Consider the following 22,294-nt stretch of genomic DNA (forward strand, 5'->3'; position numbering starts at 1 on the left):
AGTCATTGGGTGTGTCCAACTAAAAGCATCCAATAAGCTCTCCTCTTTTATCCCTCAGGTCCAGGACACGTCTTTTATTTTGTGCATCGTGTACATCCAGCCGGAGATCCCAGTGAAGCAGCTGAAGAACCTGAACACGCCTCCCAGCTCTAAGCTGCTGTACCATCGCTTAGACCTGCTGGGCCAACCCAGCTCCTGCCTGCACTTCAAGCAGCTCGCCACTGTTGGTACGGACAACTCTAAATTCAACAGATCCCTATTATAATTTTACTGAGCTCTAACTGACTCTACTGTCCCTCTGCCTATTTCCCAGAATCCCCCACAGTGATGCTGTCTGCTGGTAGCTTCTCCTCTCCGTATGAACATCTCAGTCAGCCGGAGACGAAGCGGATGGTGGAGCACTACACGGCCTACCTCAGCGATAACACCAGGCTTATTGCCAATCCAGGCCTCAAGGTACGCAAGCCCTTAAAACACACAACATTCACACACAGAGGTATTTCGTTTACCTAACAAACACATGGCGCACCCCCAGGCTGAGGCCTGTTTACATCTCTTCCTCCTGTTATGACACTCACATTCTAAACTTCAACTTAACCCTGACATGTTTTGCGGAGGACTGTGCTTTAATAGGTGTTTTTTGGTCAACTTCGTTTTTAAATAATTCTTCAGGTAAAATTTCAGAAGTTGTGAAGATGTTCTGCAACTTTAAGAGGAAGGGGATAAACTCCCACAAAGGTTTTGGCATTCTGTGTGCATTCCTTTCCTGGGGGGAGTTGGAAGTCCAAAGCGGAGTCTCAGTGCAGATTCCCAGGCTAGTCTTAAAGACCCCCTCCAGTGACCTCATCACCCCTTTCAAACTCGAAGGTTTGTCTCAGAATGGTTCTGAGATGGGATTTTTCCAGGCTTAGCGATTAATCAGTCAGATTTATTTCCTCTAATGCCACCTCATAAATGGATTTTCTTTTTTAGTCATTTTGTTCTCAAGGCAAACATTGTAAAAAAAGTTTTCACAACTTGGATTCAAGGCAAAAACACACAAAATGGATCCAAGTTTCTTCAACCCCTGCTGTTTCTCTCCTTCCTTTCTCATCTTTCATCCCTTCTTCTTTTCCCCTCCACAGTCCTCTGTCAGGAACGAGGTTATGGCAACCAGTCATGTTACGGATGAGTGGATGACACTAATGGAAATGAGTAGCCTCAACTGCTACATTGTGCGCCGTTACATAGCAACGCCCAGCGGGGTGCTCCGGATTTACCCAGGATCGCTGATGGACAAAGCATTCGACCCGACCCGCAGACAATGGTGAGGTTTACTTTGGTGGGCTTTAAAAGGGGGGCAAGATGACATTAAAGGTGTTTGGAGTTTTGTTTTCGGGCTGCGAAGGGCGATCCAGAATAGTTCTGGAGTTTGCTCCTGTTAAAGAGAAACAAATATGTGATATTCATAGCTTCAGTCTGGTAAAGTTACTCTTATGAAGTTTGAACTGCTTTTTTCCCCTTTCTATTATTAAGTCAGTTACTGTCAAATTTATGTTTTCTGAATTATAACTCATGTGAGCACAATGCTATTGTGGCTTTTTATAAGGATATAATATAAATTTTACAATTCACAACTTTACAGGACTTAACTAGCCAAGACCAGAACATGTACAAAGTGCTCAGGGACGTATTATTACACTATTAAATTGCATGAAAAGTCAAAACTATTTATTTATTTATTTATTTATTTTAAAAAAGCACACCTTTCTGTAAAGTTATGTTTGTTTGGAAATAACACGTGGAGAACCTCTGCAGCAGGAATTCTGACCCCAGAATTTTAATTCAGAACAGCAGCCACTCATAAAATTATATGAAGGTCACGGTAATTAACTGCTTATTTGCATCTATAACAATTTTATCATAGAATGCCAAATGCATAGCACACAATGTGCTGTACCCATGATAACATACAGATAATGAGGGGAAGATATTGTCATTGTATTATTAGTACTGCTAGCTAGCCTCACAAACATGAACAAATCTGACATGATTATGTAGTCTTATGTAATCAAATTTTCTAATAAATACAATTTTTTGTTTTCAGTACCTCTGAGCTATTATCAACATTATTCAAAATAAATACTCGAAACCTCTCTGCATGTAGTAAATCTATATATGGATCTCACTTTGTGAACGTTATTACGGAAGTAGCTGTTGTTTCCTTTGATTATTCGAATTTGCTCCGGTTTCACTGAGCCCAGAGGGAAGTGATTGTCCTGGGTAACTCTGAGTGTGTCGTACAGGTACCAGCATGCTGTGGCCAACCCAGGCCTCATCACCTTCACTGGTCCCTACCTGGATGTTGGCGGCGCAGGTTACGTCGTCACCATCAGCCACACTATTCATGCCTCAAGGTAAAATAAAATGGTTCCAGTTTAATATTAGCGAATGGAATGTCTGGTCTGTTTCCTCTAGATTTATAAGAGTCACCCCCAGTAAGCGTTTAATTATTGACCATTATGTTTGAGCCTTTTTACTTTCTGCTCAATAGAGCCACTGTTGTGAGGGAAGATATCATGATCAGCAAGAATTTTATCCTGGGGGTCATTTCACTGAGACCCAGCTATCTCTGAAAACAGGAAATAATTTGACACAAATGACAAGATACTGAGACGGACTCTTTCATTGCTTTTCAATGAGTAAATGATCCATGTTCTGTTATAATTATCATCAATTCTTCTCTTGTAAAGTACTATCAGGCAAAACAGTGTGTTGTTACACAGTAGTAGGGGGGGAAAGGAGAGAAATGGAAATATGTTTTGTCGCTGGTGCAGAAGAGATTTGAAAATGTCTAAAAAGAGTCCTGGGCCGAGATTAGAATGTTTGTTTCTAAGTCAGTGAGCCTAAAATACAACAGAGCATCATGGCCACCGGGATTCTGACAGCGCCACAATCCAAACAGTTTATCACAGCCCCTTCAAGTATTCTGGATAGAAATAAACACACAGTTTAAGGGTGTGTGATAAGGCAGGGTTGTGTTTTGTAGTTGAATTGGTCAGTGAGTGTAACAAACAGTATGTTAGACTGAGACAGATTGCAAAATTACGTGGTTTTTTTGGTGTTTAATTTAGCCTTGTTTTACAAAGATCTGTATAAAAGTTGGATTACTTGTGGGATGGCTCAGAGAATTTTCATTTTCCCAGCTTTTGTTTTTTGTTTTTTTTTTCTTCTTTCAACATGACTCATTTTTCTGTTTTTCTGCTCTGCCTGCAGCTCTCAGATGGCCCCTGGGTATGCAGTGGCAGTGATGGGTATAGACTTTACTCTTCGCTATTTCTATAAGGTCCTGCTGGATCTGCTGCCCATCTGCAACCAGGATAAAGGCCATAAGATCAGGTAGGGAGACGGTAGATTTTTCACTCGTCCATGCAGATAATTCCCCCTTTTTTCCCCCTCGATTCCCCCTGGAAGTCTTTGCAAGCTTACAACATTCATGTTTCATTGGGCAAGAACAAAAGTTGCTGAGAGACAGAGAAGACAACAGAAAGCGGGAAGAAGAAATAAGCTGATTATCAGCAGTCCTGAGGGAGTCCTGCATCAGTACCCCATAACTTTATTCATCTTCTTTCTTTTGATCTCTCATCCACATCCATTTCTAGGTTACTCCCTAACTCTCCTCCCAAACCCCCTGTTCTGTTTTGCTTTTATAAGCCATGTAAAACAGCTTTAGTTTTTAAGGGAGTTGCAACAGGAAGAAGCTGCATATGGCAAAATATTTGAGAAGCAGTCAGAAGTAGAATGGAGCCAAAACATTCAGTTAAAAGAAGGCTATTTTTGAACGGAAAGGAAGGAAATTGTATCTTGGATCTTATTTGAAATTGTTACTTATATCTGTTTTGTAATTCAGGTGCTTTATAATGGAGGACAGAGGATACCTGGTTGCTCACCCAACCCTCATTGACCCGAAGGGTCATGCCCCAGCAGAACAACAGCACATCACTCACAAGGTAAAGGGTTGAGATATATATTAAGTTAGTTTCAATTAGGCAGGCCTTTGTATTTACAGAGTACACAGAAACAATTAAACCACTTTAAAGATAGAATGTTCTACTTTCAATAACTTTATGGTCACAAACATCTAAGGTCGCTTCGGTGGTCTGGTAAAGCTGTCTGCCCTAACTCACTTAATTTTCCTGCATAGATTCCAAACTTTTTCCATTTTTGACCAATGAGCCACAACACATCCATTCAGGATAATCCTAGTGAAAGTCTTATTGCCTAGATAAGCAGAATGTGTCCTGTACATAAGTTGTCCAACTGCTGTTTCAAACCTTGATTACACATCAGCCACATTTAGTATTGAATTCTTATTTTAAGACATACAAAGGACTCTTAAAATGACTAATTTACGTTAACAAACAAAGAATTTGCAGATTATACAGCAATTCTGTTTCACATTTTCAGCACTTACAGGCTTAAGGTCTACATTATATATTTACTGTTTAAATTAAGGTAAAGTTACACATCTAGGCGCAAAGTAAGTCATACCAGATTATCTTCCATCCTTGCAATGTCCATATATTTAACTTACGACTTTTTCAGTTATCTAGTTAGAGACACTTTCTTATTGTAATCTCAGTAAAAACTGCCTTTCACATTTGGGTATTAAATCAGAAAAACAAAATTAATTAGCAAACTGCATTTAAAGTATATAAAGATTTTTATTTCGCAGAGTTATTTATATGCAATTATAAATTAACATTTTCCTTGTTTGTTGTATGTTTGTGTTTTATTCTAGGAGCCACTTGTGGCCAATGACATCCTGAACCATCCAAACTTTGTCAAGAAAAATCTTTGCAACAGCTTCAGCGACCGGACAGTGCAGCGCTTCTACAAGTTCAACACCAGCATCGTGGTAAGGCAGAAACCAGTGGACTCCGACAAACTATTCTAAACCATCAGCCAGTATTGCACTGCCATCTTGTGGTGGTTTTCAGTACTGCAAATTCATTTCTCCCAATTCACGGTTAAAGTTAAGCAAACAGAGTCTTATTTACATATATACAGCCAACAAACCTAAACCATATTTCTTAAAAAATAAGTCAAATCTGATTTGAGTTAACTGGCCGAATTAAAAAGCATATTAAGACATAAATGGTGAACTGGTTGGTTGACATAGGTTTCGTCTCCTCTCTTCCTCACTCAGGGAGACCTGACCAACCTTGTCCATGGCAGCCATTGCTCCAAGTATCGCCTGACTAGAATCCCCGGCACCAATGCATTTGCTGGCATCGTCAATGAGACGTGTGACTCGCTGGCTTTCTGTGCCTGCAGCACGGTGGACCGCCTCTGCCTCAACTGCCACAGGTGGTTGCTGATAGAAAAATATTTTTCTTTCGAAAAAAGAATAAAATAGTGGTTTATTTAAGTTTTTATAGGTTATGTAGCATCAGAACTAGAATATAGTTCCTAGGCAGGAGAAATATCCTGCCTAAAGATGCATGTTTAAGCACATCTTCATTAAAACAGATATATTTAAACTCTAAAGGATAATAATGATATTCTTTATTTACTTTGAAGCTGATTGGTCTGCTTCCTTATGCAGGATGGAGCAGAATGAGTGCGAGTGTCCTTGTGAGTGCCCTCTGGAGGTCAATGAGTGCACAGGCAACCTCACCAATGCTGAGAACAGGTCAGTCACAAATGAAGCAACTCTTACTACTACAGGTCCAAACACAAGCTTGTTTTATGGATGACAACAGAGAAAGTGAGCAACAAATGAGAGTTTGGTGATAAAACCAAATACTAAACAAGCAGCTTGGAACCTGCAGAGTAATTTGGACTCAGGATTGGGTGTGAAGGTAGAGCAGTGGGAGTCCAGAAGAGAGCGCAATAACCATTCGGGAAGACGGGGGTGGGGGGGAGAAATGCACGGAGTATTCAGATGACTCATTAGGAAAGCTCTAATCATGTCTCAGTATCGCAACGGGAATCTTTCACATTTCACTGTGAATTAACACAAAAACCGGCTTTAAAGAATCGCGATCTGCCCTCTGTCCACCATGTTATGTTTTCCTTCTGTATTAAGGTCTCTGATCAGATGTTTACACTCATAATTTACATTAGTGCTATATTATTTGGGGGTTTTAATGATTAGTTTAAGATGTCTATTTTGTCAGTGATTGAGAATTACTCTACTTCAAATCTTAATATATTGTTGACACAACGTCATATTTATAGACATTCACATTCCCACAAATGTATCGAGGAGATGCTAATTTTTAACTTGCATTTTGGTCAGGCACTTTATGAGCCATAAAATAACATTCTGGATGTATTTTAAGATTAAATTAAACTGCTTTAACTCTGAACTTTTATCCATTTTAAAGTGTTGCCCCTTCATCCCTACAGAAGTGTTTGGTTGTAATATTTGCATTATATATGAACTACATTGTACAGATGGATGTTTCTGTGGGTTTTCTCATCCTCCGTTTTTCTTGCTGCCCTTACCAGTTTTCCTCTCTGCGTCTGTCACTCCGCATCTGTCCATCATTCTCTGTCCATCATTCTCTGTCCATCATTCTTGTTGTTTCACCCACCTCCTTTCATCAGCCATCAGCTGCCTGTGACAGCACGTCAATGTCTCAGATCCCTGCTTTATGTAATTAGCATTTTCACTGTCAGCTTGTCTATTTTTTGTGTTGCTGTGCTTTAACAGACTCCATATGATGATGTTTATTCCCTCCTGTTGCATACAGTCATGTTCCATTCCTAGATTTAAATTACTCCTTTGTTTTTTGGGGGGGTTTTTTGTTTGTTTTGTTTTGTTTTTTCCATTTTACTGTAACCAATGGAAGTGCCCCTCTTTGTTTTTTTCCTTCTTCATCCTGTTGATTTGTTATACAGGAACCCCAGCTGTGAGGTGCATCAAGAACCAGTCAGCCTGAATGTGATTGATCCCGGTCTGCATGACACCCTGCCGCAGTGCATCAACACCCGCTGCAGCCAGAGATACTCCAGCAGGTGCACACTCTCTCTGCACTTCTTTAATATGCATATATTTGTAAAGTTTAAAGATGTATTACGAGCACCTGCAAGTCAAAAGGGCAAAAAATATGAAGCAACACCATTTTTTGGCAGTTTTTTTTTTTTTCAATGTGTAGATCATACAACTTCAGTGATTTTGTGATCTCTGTTCAGGCTCAGTATAAAAATGCTACCCCAATTAAATTATTTATTATACAATGGACCCCTAGTATTTGCAAGGGTTAGGGACCACAGTGATCCCCTCTGAAATGCTAATAACTTCAAATTTTAATACTTCAAACACCAACTATACCTTAATATGCATTAATATACACAGTGGAAACTGTTTTAGAATTGCCACTAAGCTAACGTTTATAGTTTTCCTTCTTTCCACTCTTAGGGGTTTCAGTCAATCAGCACCAAGAAAAATAACTGGTGGTCCAGGATTGGCTGTTTTGAAAACACCAGTCAGTTTCAGCTTCCCAATCTAAAATTTCTTTTGAATATTTTTTAGACATGCTGTATATGAAAAAGTCTAGGAAAAAGTCAATCTTCTCCAAATAACTTGGAGTTACGTTTAACAGAAAAATGCAAACTGGGTGAATCCACAGATACTGATCTCTTTATGTCGTAATAAGATTTTTTTTCCATCAAGAATAATTCTGTCTGAATATTTGACCTCTGTTCAGGAGGGTTGAGGTTTCAAAAAGTTTTATGTTTCCTACTTTATTTGTTAACAAACCACTTTTGATGTGCGTTTTGGGTCATCATCGTATTGAAACACCAATACAACACTGGAATATAGCTGTTGATTTAAGGGGAAGTTGAGTAATTTTATTATTCCCCTCCTTTACAAATATATTCACTTTACTGTATCCCCACAGCATGTTGCCACCACTGCCGTGCTTGGCAGTTGATGCCGTGCTCTCAGGTTTATGGGATCATAACGACTTTTCCAAACACGTCTTGTTGCACAAAGTCCAATAGTGAAAGTGACATTACTACACTTACCATAGAAGAATATCCTGAGAATGAAGATAATTCCTTCTGCTATATGCACAGTATATTCATGTTTATATTCTTGTTCTAATCTCCGTATGCTGCTCTGTGTTTCAGTGACTGTTTCGGTGTGCTGGACTGTGAGTGGTGCATGGTGGACAGCGATGGTAAGACCCACCTGGACAAGCCGTACTGCGCTCTGCAGAAGGAGTGTTTTGGAGGCATCGTTGGAGCCAAGAGTCCATATGCAGATGGTCTGGGTCTTATTGGTGAGTTAAAGGAACCCTGGAAATCAGCACATTTGAATAGAAGAAAATACACAACCTACATAAATATAACAAGAACACATTTGCTTTGAAATAGCAGCTCTCTAATCATGTAATTTATGGACCGTTATTTTTATTTTTTTTTTTCCTAAAAATGTGTACATGTTTTCTCAACAGCTTTGGCTGTCTGCCTTGCGTTGATAATATTTCACACGTATGATAGAACAGAAATCATGTATAAAAATGTACCAGCATCGCAGCAGGGGATTGAATCTCAGCATAAATAGTTTGATTTTGTTTCTTCTTCAGGCTTTTGGAAGATTTTTAACTGATTCTTTTAAAAAATATAAAATATATTAATAACATTAATAATAATATTCCCACTGGCTTCCAGAGGGAATGTTCAGTTGTAAGAGCAGAATCAAGAGGTTCACACAAAAATTCCAAAAAAACTAACAACAACAATAATAATAATGTACTATATAACATAAGAATACTCTACAGTTATAAGCTAGAAAAGAAATTGTAATCCTAGGAATGTGCAAATGAGTATGGTGATTTTTTTTTTCCATGTGCATACATAATATGTATGTGCTGAACATTAAAAGAGACAACAGAGTATTTACAATGCAGTATCTCAGTGCAGTGCAGAAAAGCAGATGTTCAATAACAGCAGAAATGTTACTTGAAAATGAGTAAAATCATTCTTCTTCATCATTCTTTTCACTTCTTTTGCAGATGAGGAAGTGGCATCTTTGAACATGATCAAGAGCGCCCCTGTGGGTCCGGTCGCTGGGGGCATCATGGGATGCATCATGGTGCTGGTGCTGGCCGTGTACGCCTACCGACATCAGATCCACAGACGCTCACACCAGCACATGTCACCACTTGCTGCACAGGGTGAGTCTGGGGACAGATTCATGTCTTAAAGAGACGGTGCATCTATATCGAAATAGAGGCAACTGCAGATGAAGCGTTATATTTTGACATTTTCTTCTTATTCAAAAACAATATCCATAGCTTTACTACAGAGGTTATAAGGAAATAATACAATAACATGAAAATGAGGTTGAAGTAAGTGGGGCTGGAGACAAATGTACACCACATTTTTCAGAGTTTCACTTGTGAATAAAAATGCTCATGTTAACTTTTTGTATCAGTTTACCAAAGGAAATGTGTGTGTTAAAAAATCTATCTACTAATTAAGAAAATTAGTAAACACTCGTACATCAGTTGGAGAAAAACGTTATATCACTCACTTTATATTCAAAGCCACATGTAATCATTGTTTTCATCCTTTTTCGTCTAGATTTACTTGGATAAGTATGAGGTTTTGTAATACACGATGAGATGAAAACTATATAGTCATTGTTTTTGTTATTGTTGTCTTGTGGACAGGTTGTTGTCTTTTGAATACTTCAGTGGCTGATTGTAGAATAACTAATGACTGTAAATCATGAAACTGTTGGCAAATGTTTTGGTTTTGAACAAATTTGTAAATTTAATTATTCTTTAACTTTTCTGGTTAATCTATAAGAAGAGGCACTTTGACAATAAAACAGTGCAGTTCTGTCCTTTTAACAGTTCACTCCTAACCTGTTGAATGCTCGAGCAGTGAAGAGTGTCTTATTTTATGTCATTTTTCTCTATTTTTCCTGCAGAAATGTCTGTGAGAATGTCCAACCTCGACAATGAAAGAGACGAGAGAGACGAAGACAGTCATGAAGACAGAGGAATCAGTAAGCGCACCACCTTACATCTATTTTCAAACATTTCTCTCCTATTATTTAATAAAGCCTCCATTTAGCACCTTGCTAACCTGTGTGCTGTCTTAACTTTCAGTCAGTAACACCAGATTCATAGCTGCAGTCATTGAGAGACACACTCACAGTCCTGAACGGAGACGGAGGTACTGGGGCCGATCGGGGACAGAGAGCGACCATGGTAAGACAAACACTCAATTTATTTAGTAAAACACATAAGTGGGTAAACATATATGCTTGAGTTTATTTAAAATTGATGAAGTTCCTTTTATCCTATTTGTTTTCCTGAAATACCCCCTTTAAAGTCAAAAAAAATTCTAAGCCTGTATTTTAATTCAGTTATTTAATCTCAGGTTCTAACTTTGTGAAAAACAGTTAATTTATTGATGGTTTGCTGACAGGCAAAAGGGTTAACTACAATAATTTCTTGTCATATTGAGACTTATTAGACAAGTCTCACTAGCTAAGATGCTAGAGCATCTTGGCTCCAGCATCTAGACTTGGATTTTAAAGCTTCAATGGATTTTGTAGGCATTTTAAATGGGAAATACTAAAGGAGAGTGCTGCATACCGTAAATTATTCGGTTTTTTTTGTTTGTTTTTTTAAACAAAAAGAGTCCCTTTTTACTCTGTCACCCTAAATAAAATCCAGAAATGATCCAATTAGTTAACAGAGTTCAGATATTTGGTTTCTAATTCTGCTACTACTATGAAGCCATCAGATGTTTGTGACCAACCAGTATCATGTGGACCAAATTCAGATAGAAGCTGAATATTTTGGTATGCATGCAAACGTGACAGAAAACTTGCACTATGTCAAACACAGTGGTGGTAGTATCATGCTGTGGGAAGGCCTTTCACTAGGACTGAGGGTCAGAGTTGGTGGGAAGATGGATGGAGTTAAATAAAAGAAACACTGGGGGGAAAAAAAATCCTGTGAGACGACCACTAAACTTGCAGCCAGAGCTACAAATAGGGCGTTAGAATGGACCAGTCAAAGTCCAGACCTGAATCCAACATGGTGCATTACATAGCGGAATTTTTTTTTTTGGAAAAAAAAATTCCAATTAATTAAGCTGCTACTTTGTTTTGCAAATAAGACTGGGTCAAAATCACACTGGTTGCTAGGTTTTGTTTTATTACGCAGCATGTAATGTGAAATAAATGAAGGTTTCTTAATTGTCCAGACCCTGAACTTTCTGTGACACTTAGGAAACAGGAAAACCTTCCTTTTTCAAGGCTTCACAAAGTTAAAAAAAAAAGAAACCTGAATAATTGTTCAGTTTAGTTTCACATTCTCTCCCTTTGCGCCCAGTTCTGAGCTCTCCTTTTATTCTTCGCATTAATCACAAGCCTGAACCCTGATTTTCTCTTCATCTGAGCTGACTGGCTCATGCTCGCTTTTTAAGAATTTTCTAAGTCTGACACTTGCTGTGGACGGACACTTTCACCCACACAGGCTCTCTGCCTCCCACATATGTGGCATCATTCCACTTCCTGGCAACCAGGATCTCTCGTACTTGTTGCATAACCGATGTTTGACGGAGAACAGGGGTGAACTTGAAGAGAAGAGTGTGGGCTAAAATGAAACAAAATCAGAATGTGCAAGCGGTTCTGCTGAATGTAGCACCACAGATGGTGAAACAGAACAAATGAGTTGGAACACTTTCTAGTTGCACTCCTTGCATCTTTTCTGCATGCAGCACCCTCTACACTTATTAGCATCACTGCTACAGAGTACAGCTGCATGAAAAGCCACAAAATAAATGAATCTTTTATTACACTCTTAGAAATGTACAAAAACTAACTAATCCAGCTATTCTGTTCAATAAATTTAAATATAGCATTTTTTAAAATTACTGCAGCACAGACTAACATCTGCATAACGACCACTAAACAATATCCTCAAGATAGCTACTCATTTGGACTAACGGTTGAATTGATAATTTCTTCCCTGCCACAAACAGGTTTCACCCCATTCAAAATAAGAGCAACTATGTAAACGACTAGCTGCTTGAAGAATCCTTAAGTCGATAATCAAAACTTCAACACAATGTTGAATCTTATTCAACTGAAAGTTTTCGAAACAACCAAGTAAATTAGCGCTTTAAAATTTATCCAGAAAAATTTTCTCCGGGGTACATAGGTGTGCTAAATGTTTTCAAAGTTAGCTAAAGCGCTAATACGGTAGCGGATTAGTGGAAGTGTACCCACCACTGCATATATGAATTATTTTAACCTGCCTTTCATTTTTATAAATTGTTTCTTCAATCTGACTTCTTGACACTGAAGTCAGATTTCTTGTTTGTTCGCACTATTTCATCCAAAAAAACTTATTGTGATTCTGAGGACAGTTTCAAGCTCCTGCTTCATCTCTTTCATTCGTTTCGCCCCTCCTCCTCTTCAGTCATTGGTCATTTTCACCCTTTTTTCTTGTTATTCTCTTGACATTGAATTTGTAAATCTGCATCCGAGGCGACTTCCCAGTTTTAACTCCTGTTAGGATTTTAAATCTTTTTGGATTTCAAACTTTAATAAAATAAAACTTATTATTGTCTGACAACAAAAAATGGCTACCATTTCAAATCTATTCCAATAGTAACCATAGAATTATTGAAATTTAAAGAAAGTATTTTTATACATTAAGGATGATGATAACATAATCAATCTCTGTGTTCAGGCTACAGCACCATGAGTCCACAGGAGGACAGCGAGAATCCGCCCGGAAACAACGACCCCCTCTCGGCAGGGGTCGACGTCGGTAACCACGACGACGACATGGACCTGGACACGCCCCCTCAGACAGCCGCGCTGCTGAGCCACAAGTTCCACCCGTACCGACACGTCCACACCCACCACCACCCGCTGCACACACAGACGCATCACCTGCAGGCCGCCGTGACCGTGCACAGCGTGGACGCAGAGTGCTGATGCTCCAGGGGACTGAACTAGTTTTTATCAAAAGACTATTTTTGTAAAACATTTGAGTTTAATGAGACGATTCACACTGTGTACTTCAAGGTTCAGACGAGTGGAGGAAGATTACCACAGTTGGACCCAATTCCTCAGAGCTGCTCGGATTCTCACTCTGAATTATGAATGATGCCGCAATGTGTCGTTGTGGCAACATCTTCTTTCTCTCATCCCCTCTTTAATTCAGCCGAACTTAAAGCACATGCAAAAGGCAGACCTGGGCCACTACATGTAAGCAGTTGGATTTCCAGTTTTTTTCCTTTGAAGGATTCAGAACTCAGTTTTAACGAGAACAGGAGACAACTGGAACCCAAAAACTTTGAGCAGAGACACAAATCTTTCAAGGTTGGGTCCAGTATGGACTTTTCTTGGCTATAAATCCAGCCCAAAGTAGGTGGCACCTCTGCAAAGGGCCATTGCCCAGAGATCCAGGAAGGGCACAGTAGAGGGCAGCATCTCTGAAAAACAGAAAAATATATATTTTTTCTCCCTAACAAAGAGCTGAGTCTAGTGGAACTCTAACGATACTTTTCTCTCAACTTTCTGGTCTCCAGAGTTCGTTTATCTGGGAGTTGTAGCCTTTCTCCTAAAAAGAGGCTTCTGGTGTCATCCAACATGCCGTCGGGTGGTACCTGAACACTTTCATGAATGTTTGTGAATATCAGCGTAGGGAAGAAAATGCTTCAACATTTTGCATAAATACATAAAAAATACACTTTGAGTACAATATTATTTTTCTACTATTTATTAAAGACGTAGATCTTCAGGAACTGACAAAGCAGTGAGGCAGTAAGTCATTTTGCAAACAACACATCAGATTTAAGGCTCATTATTTTTGTTTTTTTTCTCCCCTGAAAATACAACAGACACTATTAATTTTCTTAGATCTATTTTTATTATCACATGTTAGAAGCTACATAAATAAAACTTTTTTTTTATTGCAACAATTTTTTTTAATTTGTGATTTTTTTCCAAAATTTTGTTTTTTTTTTTTTCAGTCTTGTTACATTTGCAGCTCATAAGGAGTTGGCTCTTTGGATTATAAAGGTTACACATCCCTGACATAGATGATGAAAGAAAATTTGTTTTAAATCTTGTTACCTTATGATAATCAGATTATGCAGCAGTAGAGATATCAGTTTAATATCAATTTAAGATGTTCTCTAAGTCAAACATGTCGAGAGGAAACAGAGTGAATTTCATTTAGGTTTTTGTGCCATTTTCAAGCTTATGGTGAGAACAAACTCATATTAAACTCAAAAGATCAGTAAACACGTTTATGAAGCTTAATTTGAGGGGGGAGAATCAGGATAATGAGCCTTATTCTGTGTCATTACATGTAGCACATATTTCAGTTTTCTCGAGGTGTGTGTATTGTTCAAAGGAAGCATTTTCGATAAGGGTGGAAAATTATTCTCCACATCTAAAACAGAATTTTTTGTGCTTGTTTAAAAAAAATAAAAAATAGTTCAACCTTTGGTAGATGGAGGAGCAGCACCTGAAGCCAACACCAGCATAAAAACATTCCTGGCTTTAGTCACTGCCGGGGAGATTTGTGTCAGGATGATAATTGGGGGATCCTTTAAGAGTCCCTGGTGTAGGCGGACATTCTCTGTCCTGAATAGAAAAGCGGGACAGGACGTTGTCTCACTACAACCTTTTTGCCTTTGAGGCCAAGCTGATGCTGCATGTGCTGCATGTGAAGGCCGTGTGCATCGACGTCGTTCTTATCAGAATGGAAGGAAAGGAACGCTGCTGCTGGGCAGAGGTTTACAACCGACCGTCGGCTCCTCTGTGGTTAACCACTCAAACTGTACGTTTGTTTTCATGTGTGTTTGTGTGTGTCGGAGGGAATGACAGTGTGTGATGAATGTGTGACTATCCACCGGAAACACTTTCCTTGAAAGCATTATTTTTTTAAAATAGTGTTAGAGAATAATAGGTGAATTTATTATGAATGGAAATCCTCTGTTTCTCTCGTGAGGTTGCTTCTTTCCGTGCTTTTGTTTTGTTCAGATCCTGTCGGTGTGGCATCTTACGAGTGCCAAGATGTCTATTGTTCTGCAGAGATCCATTATAAAGTGTAAATACAGAGTCATGAATAGTTATTAATGTCCTGTACACTCATTTAAAAAAAAAACAACAAATGTTGATATTCAGATATTGAATCGTCTGTTCATGGTGTCTCGCTATATCTTTGATGCCTTGGATGTTTTTCTTTTATTTTTTTAGGCTTATTTTTCTTTAGGTCCATATTGGATGGAAGTCAGTACTTGGAAATTTTAATACACAGTTTATGTTAAAGAGAATTGTAGTTTTTAAAGGTTTATTATTGTGTGTCTTTGAAAGCTATGTAAAATACAAAACAACTCTCCACACGCTAAATTAGATTCGACAGTTTTCCATTAACGACCAAACCAAATGTTTCTACCCAACTCTTAATTTGTTTCACTTTTCTTTTAAGAAGAAAAAGCTGCGAAAGGGTTGCATCTTTTGATTCGAGTGGAACAGGCATACAGAAAATGGAGGCTTTTTTCACTCCAAACTGAATTCTTCATCTTTTTGTTTCAGCAGTATTTCCAAATAGGCTTAAAAATATAGTATGTGTGTTTATACAGAACACAGAATTACAAGTTATTGACCGAAGGAACATGTGTACGTCTCCCAACCCCGCTCCCAATGTATCGTATACAGTTAACTGAGATTAATTGCAATGTGAATGTGATAAAGTACATTTTACAGTTAAACTGTCTGTCTGTGATTCCTAAGATGATGTCAGCATGATGTCAGACGGGAGGCTAAATGATTTCTAAATAATTTATTCGTTGCAGAAAGAAAGTCTTGGGTTTGAATCCTGTGTGAAGTTTGAATGTTCTCTTCAGATACCCCGGCTTCCTCCACCAATCCAAAAACATGAGTGTTTAGTAGAGTTTTAAATCAGAACTACTATAAATTTGTGTCAGTCCAACCACACATAAGTTCCAATTAATCGTTCTTATCAAACAGTAGGATTAATAGATATTCAAATTAGTTTTGAAAGTTTTCTATCTAATTAAAGCCAGCAGATTGCATCATGTTGCAGCATTCTGTCCTCCTAGATGAGCACGTAGCAACAACAATCGATTGCATTGACTTTACAACAAACATGTAGCAACAGGGGAGATGAAAAACCTCCTCTTTAACAGGAAGAACCTTCCAGAACCGGGCGCAGTACAAACAGCCACCACCAAACCTGGGTGTTTGAGAAAATGGAGCAGATACAGAAGAGCTGATGTAGGACTACTTTCCATGTCAATGAAAAGTAAAAAGTTAATGTCAGGAAAGGGAGAACTTTCAATTGCTGGCAGCGTTATGTCAGCTGATGCCCCTTCTGTAAGGCATCGCAGCCAAACCAAGAGCCAGACCAGATGTAGCTTCTATGGCGAGGAAACAAAGTAATGCAAATTTGAGAGTAGTACAAGAAAAAAAGTGGAGAAAAGTGGTCAAGCAGCCTTTGTTACTTTCTCTTTCCCCTTCTCTGCCGTACTTCCTCTCCAGCTACTAATGAATAAACACCACTAGATTTGCCAAAACCTTCTTTAAAAAAAAAAAAAAAGCTACTGGAAATAAAACAGCTGAGGCTTTAAGGTTCCACCTGGAATAAAATCTTCAGTTCATAGTCAAAGTCGGAGAGGACAGATCAGGAGGCGGCGTGTTGACTTCTTCCACATAAGCAAATTTTATGTAAATTTCCATAAGGACTGCTCTGTAGCCTCGCCTGAAACACTGGGCTGAAACGGCTTTTAAACGCTACGGCCTTACGACTTTCCTCCAGCTCCCTTTTTTATCCCTACAAAAACGAAAGCAATGAATGGCTGAGAACTAATATAAAAAACCCTTAAAGGTTTCACTGCACCATTAAGGGGAAGTCCGTCTGCTGCTCTACTCATGCAGCATATTATAACAATCTGTGTACACAGGATATTGTAATTCCAAAGTGTGAGTTGCTCTGAACCATTTCTGAGTCAGCTGGACTGAAATACAGATGGTCACAGATTCTAGCTTCATCATAAAACTGTGACCACACCAGAAATGAATGGAGAATATTAAAGATAAAATAATTAAATGTTATATTAGTGGTGAGAAAAGTCACACACAAGGTTGGTACAAGTACACGTGGCTGTTGAGTCCAACTTAATGCTGGACTGGAGCGTAGGACACTGACCCTCAACATACAACCAGAGGAACAACAAAATGTATTGGGATGGTCTAGTCAAAGTCCAAATGTAAATTCATCTCCTAATTGGATTTACAACTAAATGTTTTTAGATTCTCTCTTTCCAATCAAATTAAGTTAAATATTTTTTACAAAAAACAGGCATTTTAGTTTTGAGATATGCAAACCTGCTTGCAGCTATGATTGCAGTGGAAGGACCTTTATAGTGGTTTAATTCAGATGCCTGAATTAAACCCATCCAGTACTTTTACAAGTCACTTATACTTGAGATCTGTTCTTCATGAGAGCTTAAAAAAAAACTAATTCATATTACTTCCACACATAAATCCTACTTTTAAACACACAAATAAAATAATCTTGTAGTAAAATGCTGAAAGCCTGAAAAAAAATCCCTAATTAGATTTTTTTTTTAAAAGCTGCATTGTGAACTTTGAATGTCCAAAAAGAATTTTAACAAATTGTTAAAATGTTTTGACATTTTAAAATAACTCATTAAAATTCCATTCAACACCTCTCAAACAAGTCTTCTTTTGAGAGCCAGGAAAAAGATTTGCAGTCTTTTTTTTCCTCCATTCTGTCCATATGCCTCTGGTCTGTCATTGCTGGCCTTGCGTTCACATTTACTAACAGCAGAGGAACTCTGTCTGAAGCCTTTCCAGCTTGCATTATTCTCTCTGGTTCATGCAGGGACATTCAGGACACCTACACTGCAAAGAGCTCCTCTTCAGAGGCATGTTGGCCTTATTTGGAGAGAAATCTTTTATGAGATGCACATTTCCTCCTTTACTGAGCTGGTAGAGCGTTCAGGTTTGGTTATCGGTTGTTTTCTTTCTTTACTGCATGAACAGAGACCCAGTTTACAACTAGCAGGAAGTCTAATTTATAAAACTGAATGGAAAGGTTTTGAAAACGTTTCGGTCCCCAATGCAAATAAAATTCAGGTTTTCCAGGTGGTTGCAGCAAACTAGTTTGACAAGATCATTTTGTATAGTTAAATACAGCTACTTAAACAAGTTTATCCAAAGTAAACACTCAATCTAGTTTCAGTTTTCTCTCCACTGAAATGTATTTAAACCCCTGACTAGAATTCTCTTTAAAATGTATGTGATGCAACCAATCAAAGGCTTTACTAGTTGCATCAGGGAGCAAGAGAACACCTCAGCATCTGGATTCTTGATGGTTTCATTATATACTAGAAATAATTATGGCCAAAATGATCAGAGAAGAGATTATTTGTCATGCTCAAACAATGAAGAGGATTCCAGAAAGAAAACAAAGTCCCTGACTGTTCCCAGAGACACAGATGGAAATTCTCAAGTTAAACAAACAGTGGCTGCACCATCTGGATGTGGCAAAAAGCTACATCCAAAATGTGCTTTCATCAGATTCCATGGCTCCTCGGGAATCTGCTACCAGATAGTTTTGGTCTGGTAGGAATCTGCTACCAGATTCCTGAGGAGGTATGGAGTCAAAAAACTTTTGACCCAAAATTAACAACAACAAAAGAACTCTGCTGTAAGACTTGATGGCAGCAATTTGCACAGTGATTCACATATAAACTCTGAGCAGTCCCATTCCTGTATACCACGTTGTGCTCCTCTGCTAACACAAAAGCATAAGAACAGTCAGGTCCAACTTGTTCACAACTGGACAAGTTAGTGTAAAAGGTTTTGTGTGTTGTGTTCTGTGGAGCAATGAATGAACAAAAGCTATTTACTAAGTGCAAATGTCTTAGTAAATAAGACAAAACTAACTTACAAAACTAACTTACAAGTAACGTCAGTAACTAATGGGAGCTTGTTGAAAGAATTTTAAGAAATTGTTAAAATATTTTGATGTTTTCGTCTATACCCCTCAATATTGATGAAAAAGTGCTAGCTATAAAGGAAACAATCTCCCAGTTGAACAATATTTTTCCCCATAAGTTAAAAAGTCTTGTTCCACTGGCAGATTATTTTACTTGCACTTAGTACTTTTTTCAGGTAAAAACATCCAGCTGCTGCTTTTCTAGGCATAAAAGATGCTTGTCATGAAAGGGCTGAATAATTTTAAGACTGCAGTAATCAGTAAAAGTGGAGAAACCATTTTAAATATTACTCAAATTAAGATATTTAAATAGCTTTTGTTTGTGTCTCCTGCAAACAGCTGCTAATTTGTGCAGTTTTTTTTCTAAGCTATTATGCCTATAAACTTAATTTGCAGAGGATAATAGAATAATGGAGGGTCCAACTACATTGATGCAATGAAATGTCCTCATAATGAATCCCTCACCATAAAAAATCAGTCAACGTAATGCCTGTCAAACGCTCCAGGTTTTATCATTTATGTCTTGTGTGCCTACCTCCTTTTGCTTTCTGAGTAAACATCCTCCTCAAGTCTGTTGAGCTGTGACTCTTGACCTTTGTATTGAGAAATGGGTCATTTTGGCATTAAGTGGCCTTTTGGACAACATGGATTTCTCAAAAGCAATGTTTCTTCCAATATGTTTGAAGCTGCTGGTCACGGGTCAAGGTATTTGTGGGGTGTGTGTGTGTGTGTGTGTGTGTGTGAGGATGTTAGGGGGAGAGTAGGGTGAATAGTGGAACTGCCTGGAAGACATGATCAGTTATTTATGAGGCCTTTCTGTACATGCGGTGTTTCCTGCCAGGGGATCAGGGGAAACGAGCACAGATGGAGAGGCAACATGGTTCTGACAGTATGCAACAAGACGGTGGCTTTTGATTTGGGGCAACAAATCAAAAGGCGTTTTGATTTGTTGAATATAAGACAAATATCTGTTGTAGTTTTTGGGCACAACTGATAATTTGTACCCAAATGCCTCACAAAGCGGGGCTGTATGAGGCATTTACAGGCAGTCAGTCAGTGATTTGGAGAGTGATGAGGTTTATTATTATGTGTCTTTGGTGACTCAGGCTTACAACTAAAGTACCTTGCAAAAATGTATCCTTAGTCATTTTTTACACTTTGAACTTAAACACCCGCAGACATGAATGTATTTTATTGGTGTTCTTGAGTGAAAGACCAACACAAAGGAATTCCTGTTCTCTAAACTCTCTAAATGCAACTTATTAAATTGTGAGTTACTTCTTCATGAAAGCACAAATTATAACTTTCACAAATGCACTTCTACTTGTGAAAGAGACACATTGGCTGTAGAGTAAAACACTGAACGGATCTTATTCAAGGACCTATAAAAGGACATCTGTGCACTTACAAGTTTCATTTAAAATAATTCATTTATTCTTTTGAAAGCTTGCCTTACTTTTATTAAGAGTCATACTGTATGCGTGAGTAAGTGGTGTACTACTAAAAGTAGTGTAATTGTTGTCTAAACTGAACTCATCGCTACAAGGTAATTAGTTTCACCTTGAGGTAAAAAAGTACTTTGAGGACCTGACAGATGGGAGCTCTCTCCTCACGACCCAAATATCTGATCCATTAGTCTGAATTCACTCAACTCTGCTCTTCAAAGACATGCATGCTTCTCCCTGTCAGCTTCCTCCTGCTCTCCCTCCATCCCTGGAGCTGTCTGCTGCTCCCTGTCAGGGAAAACTCTGAATTAGAGCACCGAGCTCGGTGTCCAAGCACCCTCAGGTCATTTCAGTCAGTCTCCGCTCTGCCAACCAGTGCAGCAGACATGCACCAGCAGCACTTTTTCTGTGTGTGTGTGCTTGTGTGTGTGTGTGTGATGTCAAGTCCCCCAGTCCTACTTTCCTAAATGCATATTAGCAGTGTGGTAATCTGGACCCGGCATGCAAGGGAGAATATTTGCAGTTTGCTACTGATTTGACTTTTATGTTTTGTCCCTTTGATTTTGTGAAAAATACAGAAAATCTTCTCGACGTCTGATATATTTTCCATTAAAGAAGCCTCATTTATGCTTTATGTTATGCAGTAGTTTATGCAGTATGTTCATGGCTGCTGTAATTAGGACATGAATTGGGCAGGGAACTCTTTTGGATATTGCCCCCATGTGTTGGGGTCAGCTGTTTTTAGTGGGTCACACGTCCTCTAATCTCTGCTTTGCCATAAGAGAAATGAATCCACTCTGCACCGGTGACAGTTTCTGTTGTGTCTGCAGATGGGTTGGTTGATGTGGACCAGGGTTATAACAGTTTTCGCTTTTTCATTATAGTTTAGTTAGGTTTGTTTTAATTACTTTTCAGATGTTTCCTTGTTTTTATCAGTTTTTATTGGTTATATATTAAGTTCTAGTTTAGTTTTTATTAGTTATAATAGTAGTTTTAGTTTTTTCATACTTGGTTAATTTTTAGGTGTAGAATTAGACAAGTGTTGTATTATCATTACGTATACATTGATTGGGTACTGAATGCTCAACAGAAGATATTGACTGACTCTGGTGCTTTTCCCAACTTTTGCTGTCGTCATTTTGCAGAATAACGTAAGCGGTGCAAGGAGTGTCGTAATTTACTGACAGCTGACATAAACTGCTTATGTCGGGAGGGATTTATGAGATTTATTTCACTTTAGGCACCAGCAGCAATTTTCAAATGTATTGGTATCAATGATACTCTCAATGTAAAAACTGTGGAGAAAACAGTAAAACTAACAATTCCAACAATACGGACAGTTTTTGAGGGTTTTAAACATCATTAATTGGAATTTATTGTGACAATGAAAATTCTAAACCTTATCATGATGATACATTTATCACGATAAAGGATAAATGATAAATGATAACTTCCTACCACTAGTCTGTAGATACAGCTGCAGATCATTTTCCAACCAACTCTTCCATTTCTGGAAGGAATGCAGGATGATCATATCCATAATCACTCTGCACAATCTACATGCACATGTGTATTTGCTAATCTTCCAACTCCTCCACACAATGAGCCACTTTGACGTTCAAGGTAAGCCCTTCCTCTCACCCTCCCTCCCTCCTGAGCCCTCCTGCTCTCTTCCTTCCCGTCCTCACGCCTACTGAGCTCGTCCCAGGTGCCCGCTTTGCCCGCTCAGCCACTCAGCCCACCCACGCCCTCGCACTCTTCAGTCCCATCGAGCAGCAGCACCAAAACGTGTTCCCGCTTTCTTCTTCTCCTCTCCAC

The 22,294-nt window shown here is 38.6% G+C and overlaps 1 protein-coding gene across 1 annotated transcript in view; it reads left to right on the forward strand.

The window, feature by feature from the left end:
- Positions 1-13,720, forward strand: part of cachd1 (cache domain containing 1) — a 94,809-nt gene extending 81,089 nt beyond the window's left edge. Inside the window, exons 13-27 of the mRNA XM_015038335.1 lie at positions 59-227; positions 314-456; positions 1,125-1,306; positions 2,286-2,396; positions 3,256-3,378; positions 3,890-3,989; positions 4,781-4,897; positions 5,189-5,349; positions 5,588-5,674; positions 6,889-7,005; positions 8,125-8,276; positions 9,012-9,173; positions 9,935-10,012; positions 10,116-10,217; positions 12,717-13,720. Coding sequence (XP_014893821.1) covers positions 59-227; positions 314-456; positions 1,125-1,306; positions 2,286-2,396; positions 3,256-3,378; positions 3,890-3,989; positions 4,781-4,897; positions 5,189-5,349; positions 5,588-5,674; positions 6,889-7,005; positions 8,125-8,276; positions 9,012-9,173; positions 9,935-10,012; positions 10,116-10,217; positions 12,717-12,967 — 2,055 coding nt within the window. The 3' untranslated portion in view covers positions 12,968-13,720. The remainder of the gene's footprint in view (positions 1-58; positions 228-313; positions 457-1,124; positions 1,307-2,285; positions 2,397-3,255; positions 3,379-3,889; positions 3,990-4,780; positions 4,898-5,188; positions 5,350-5,587; positions 5,675-6,888; positions 7,006-8,124; positions 8,277-9,011; positions 9,174-9,934; positions 10,013-10,115; positions 10,218-12,716) is intronic.
- Positions 13,721-22,294: the final 8,574 nt, after the last annotated feature.

Source organism: Poecilia latipinna, unplaced genomic scaffold, assembly GCF_001443285.1.
Source record: "Poecilia latipinna isolate Pla-1442-1.1 unplaced genomic scaffold, P_latipinna-1.0 Scaffold438, whole genome shotgun sequence".
Lineage (NCBI taxonomy): Eukaryota > Metazoa > Chordata > Actinopteri > Cyprinodontiformes > Poeciliidae > Poecilia > Poecilia latipinna.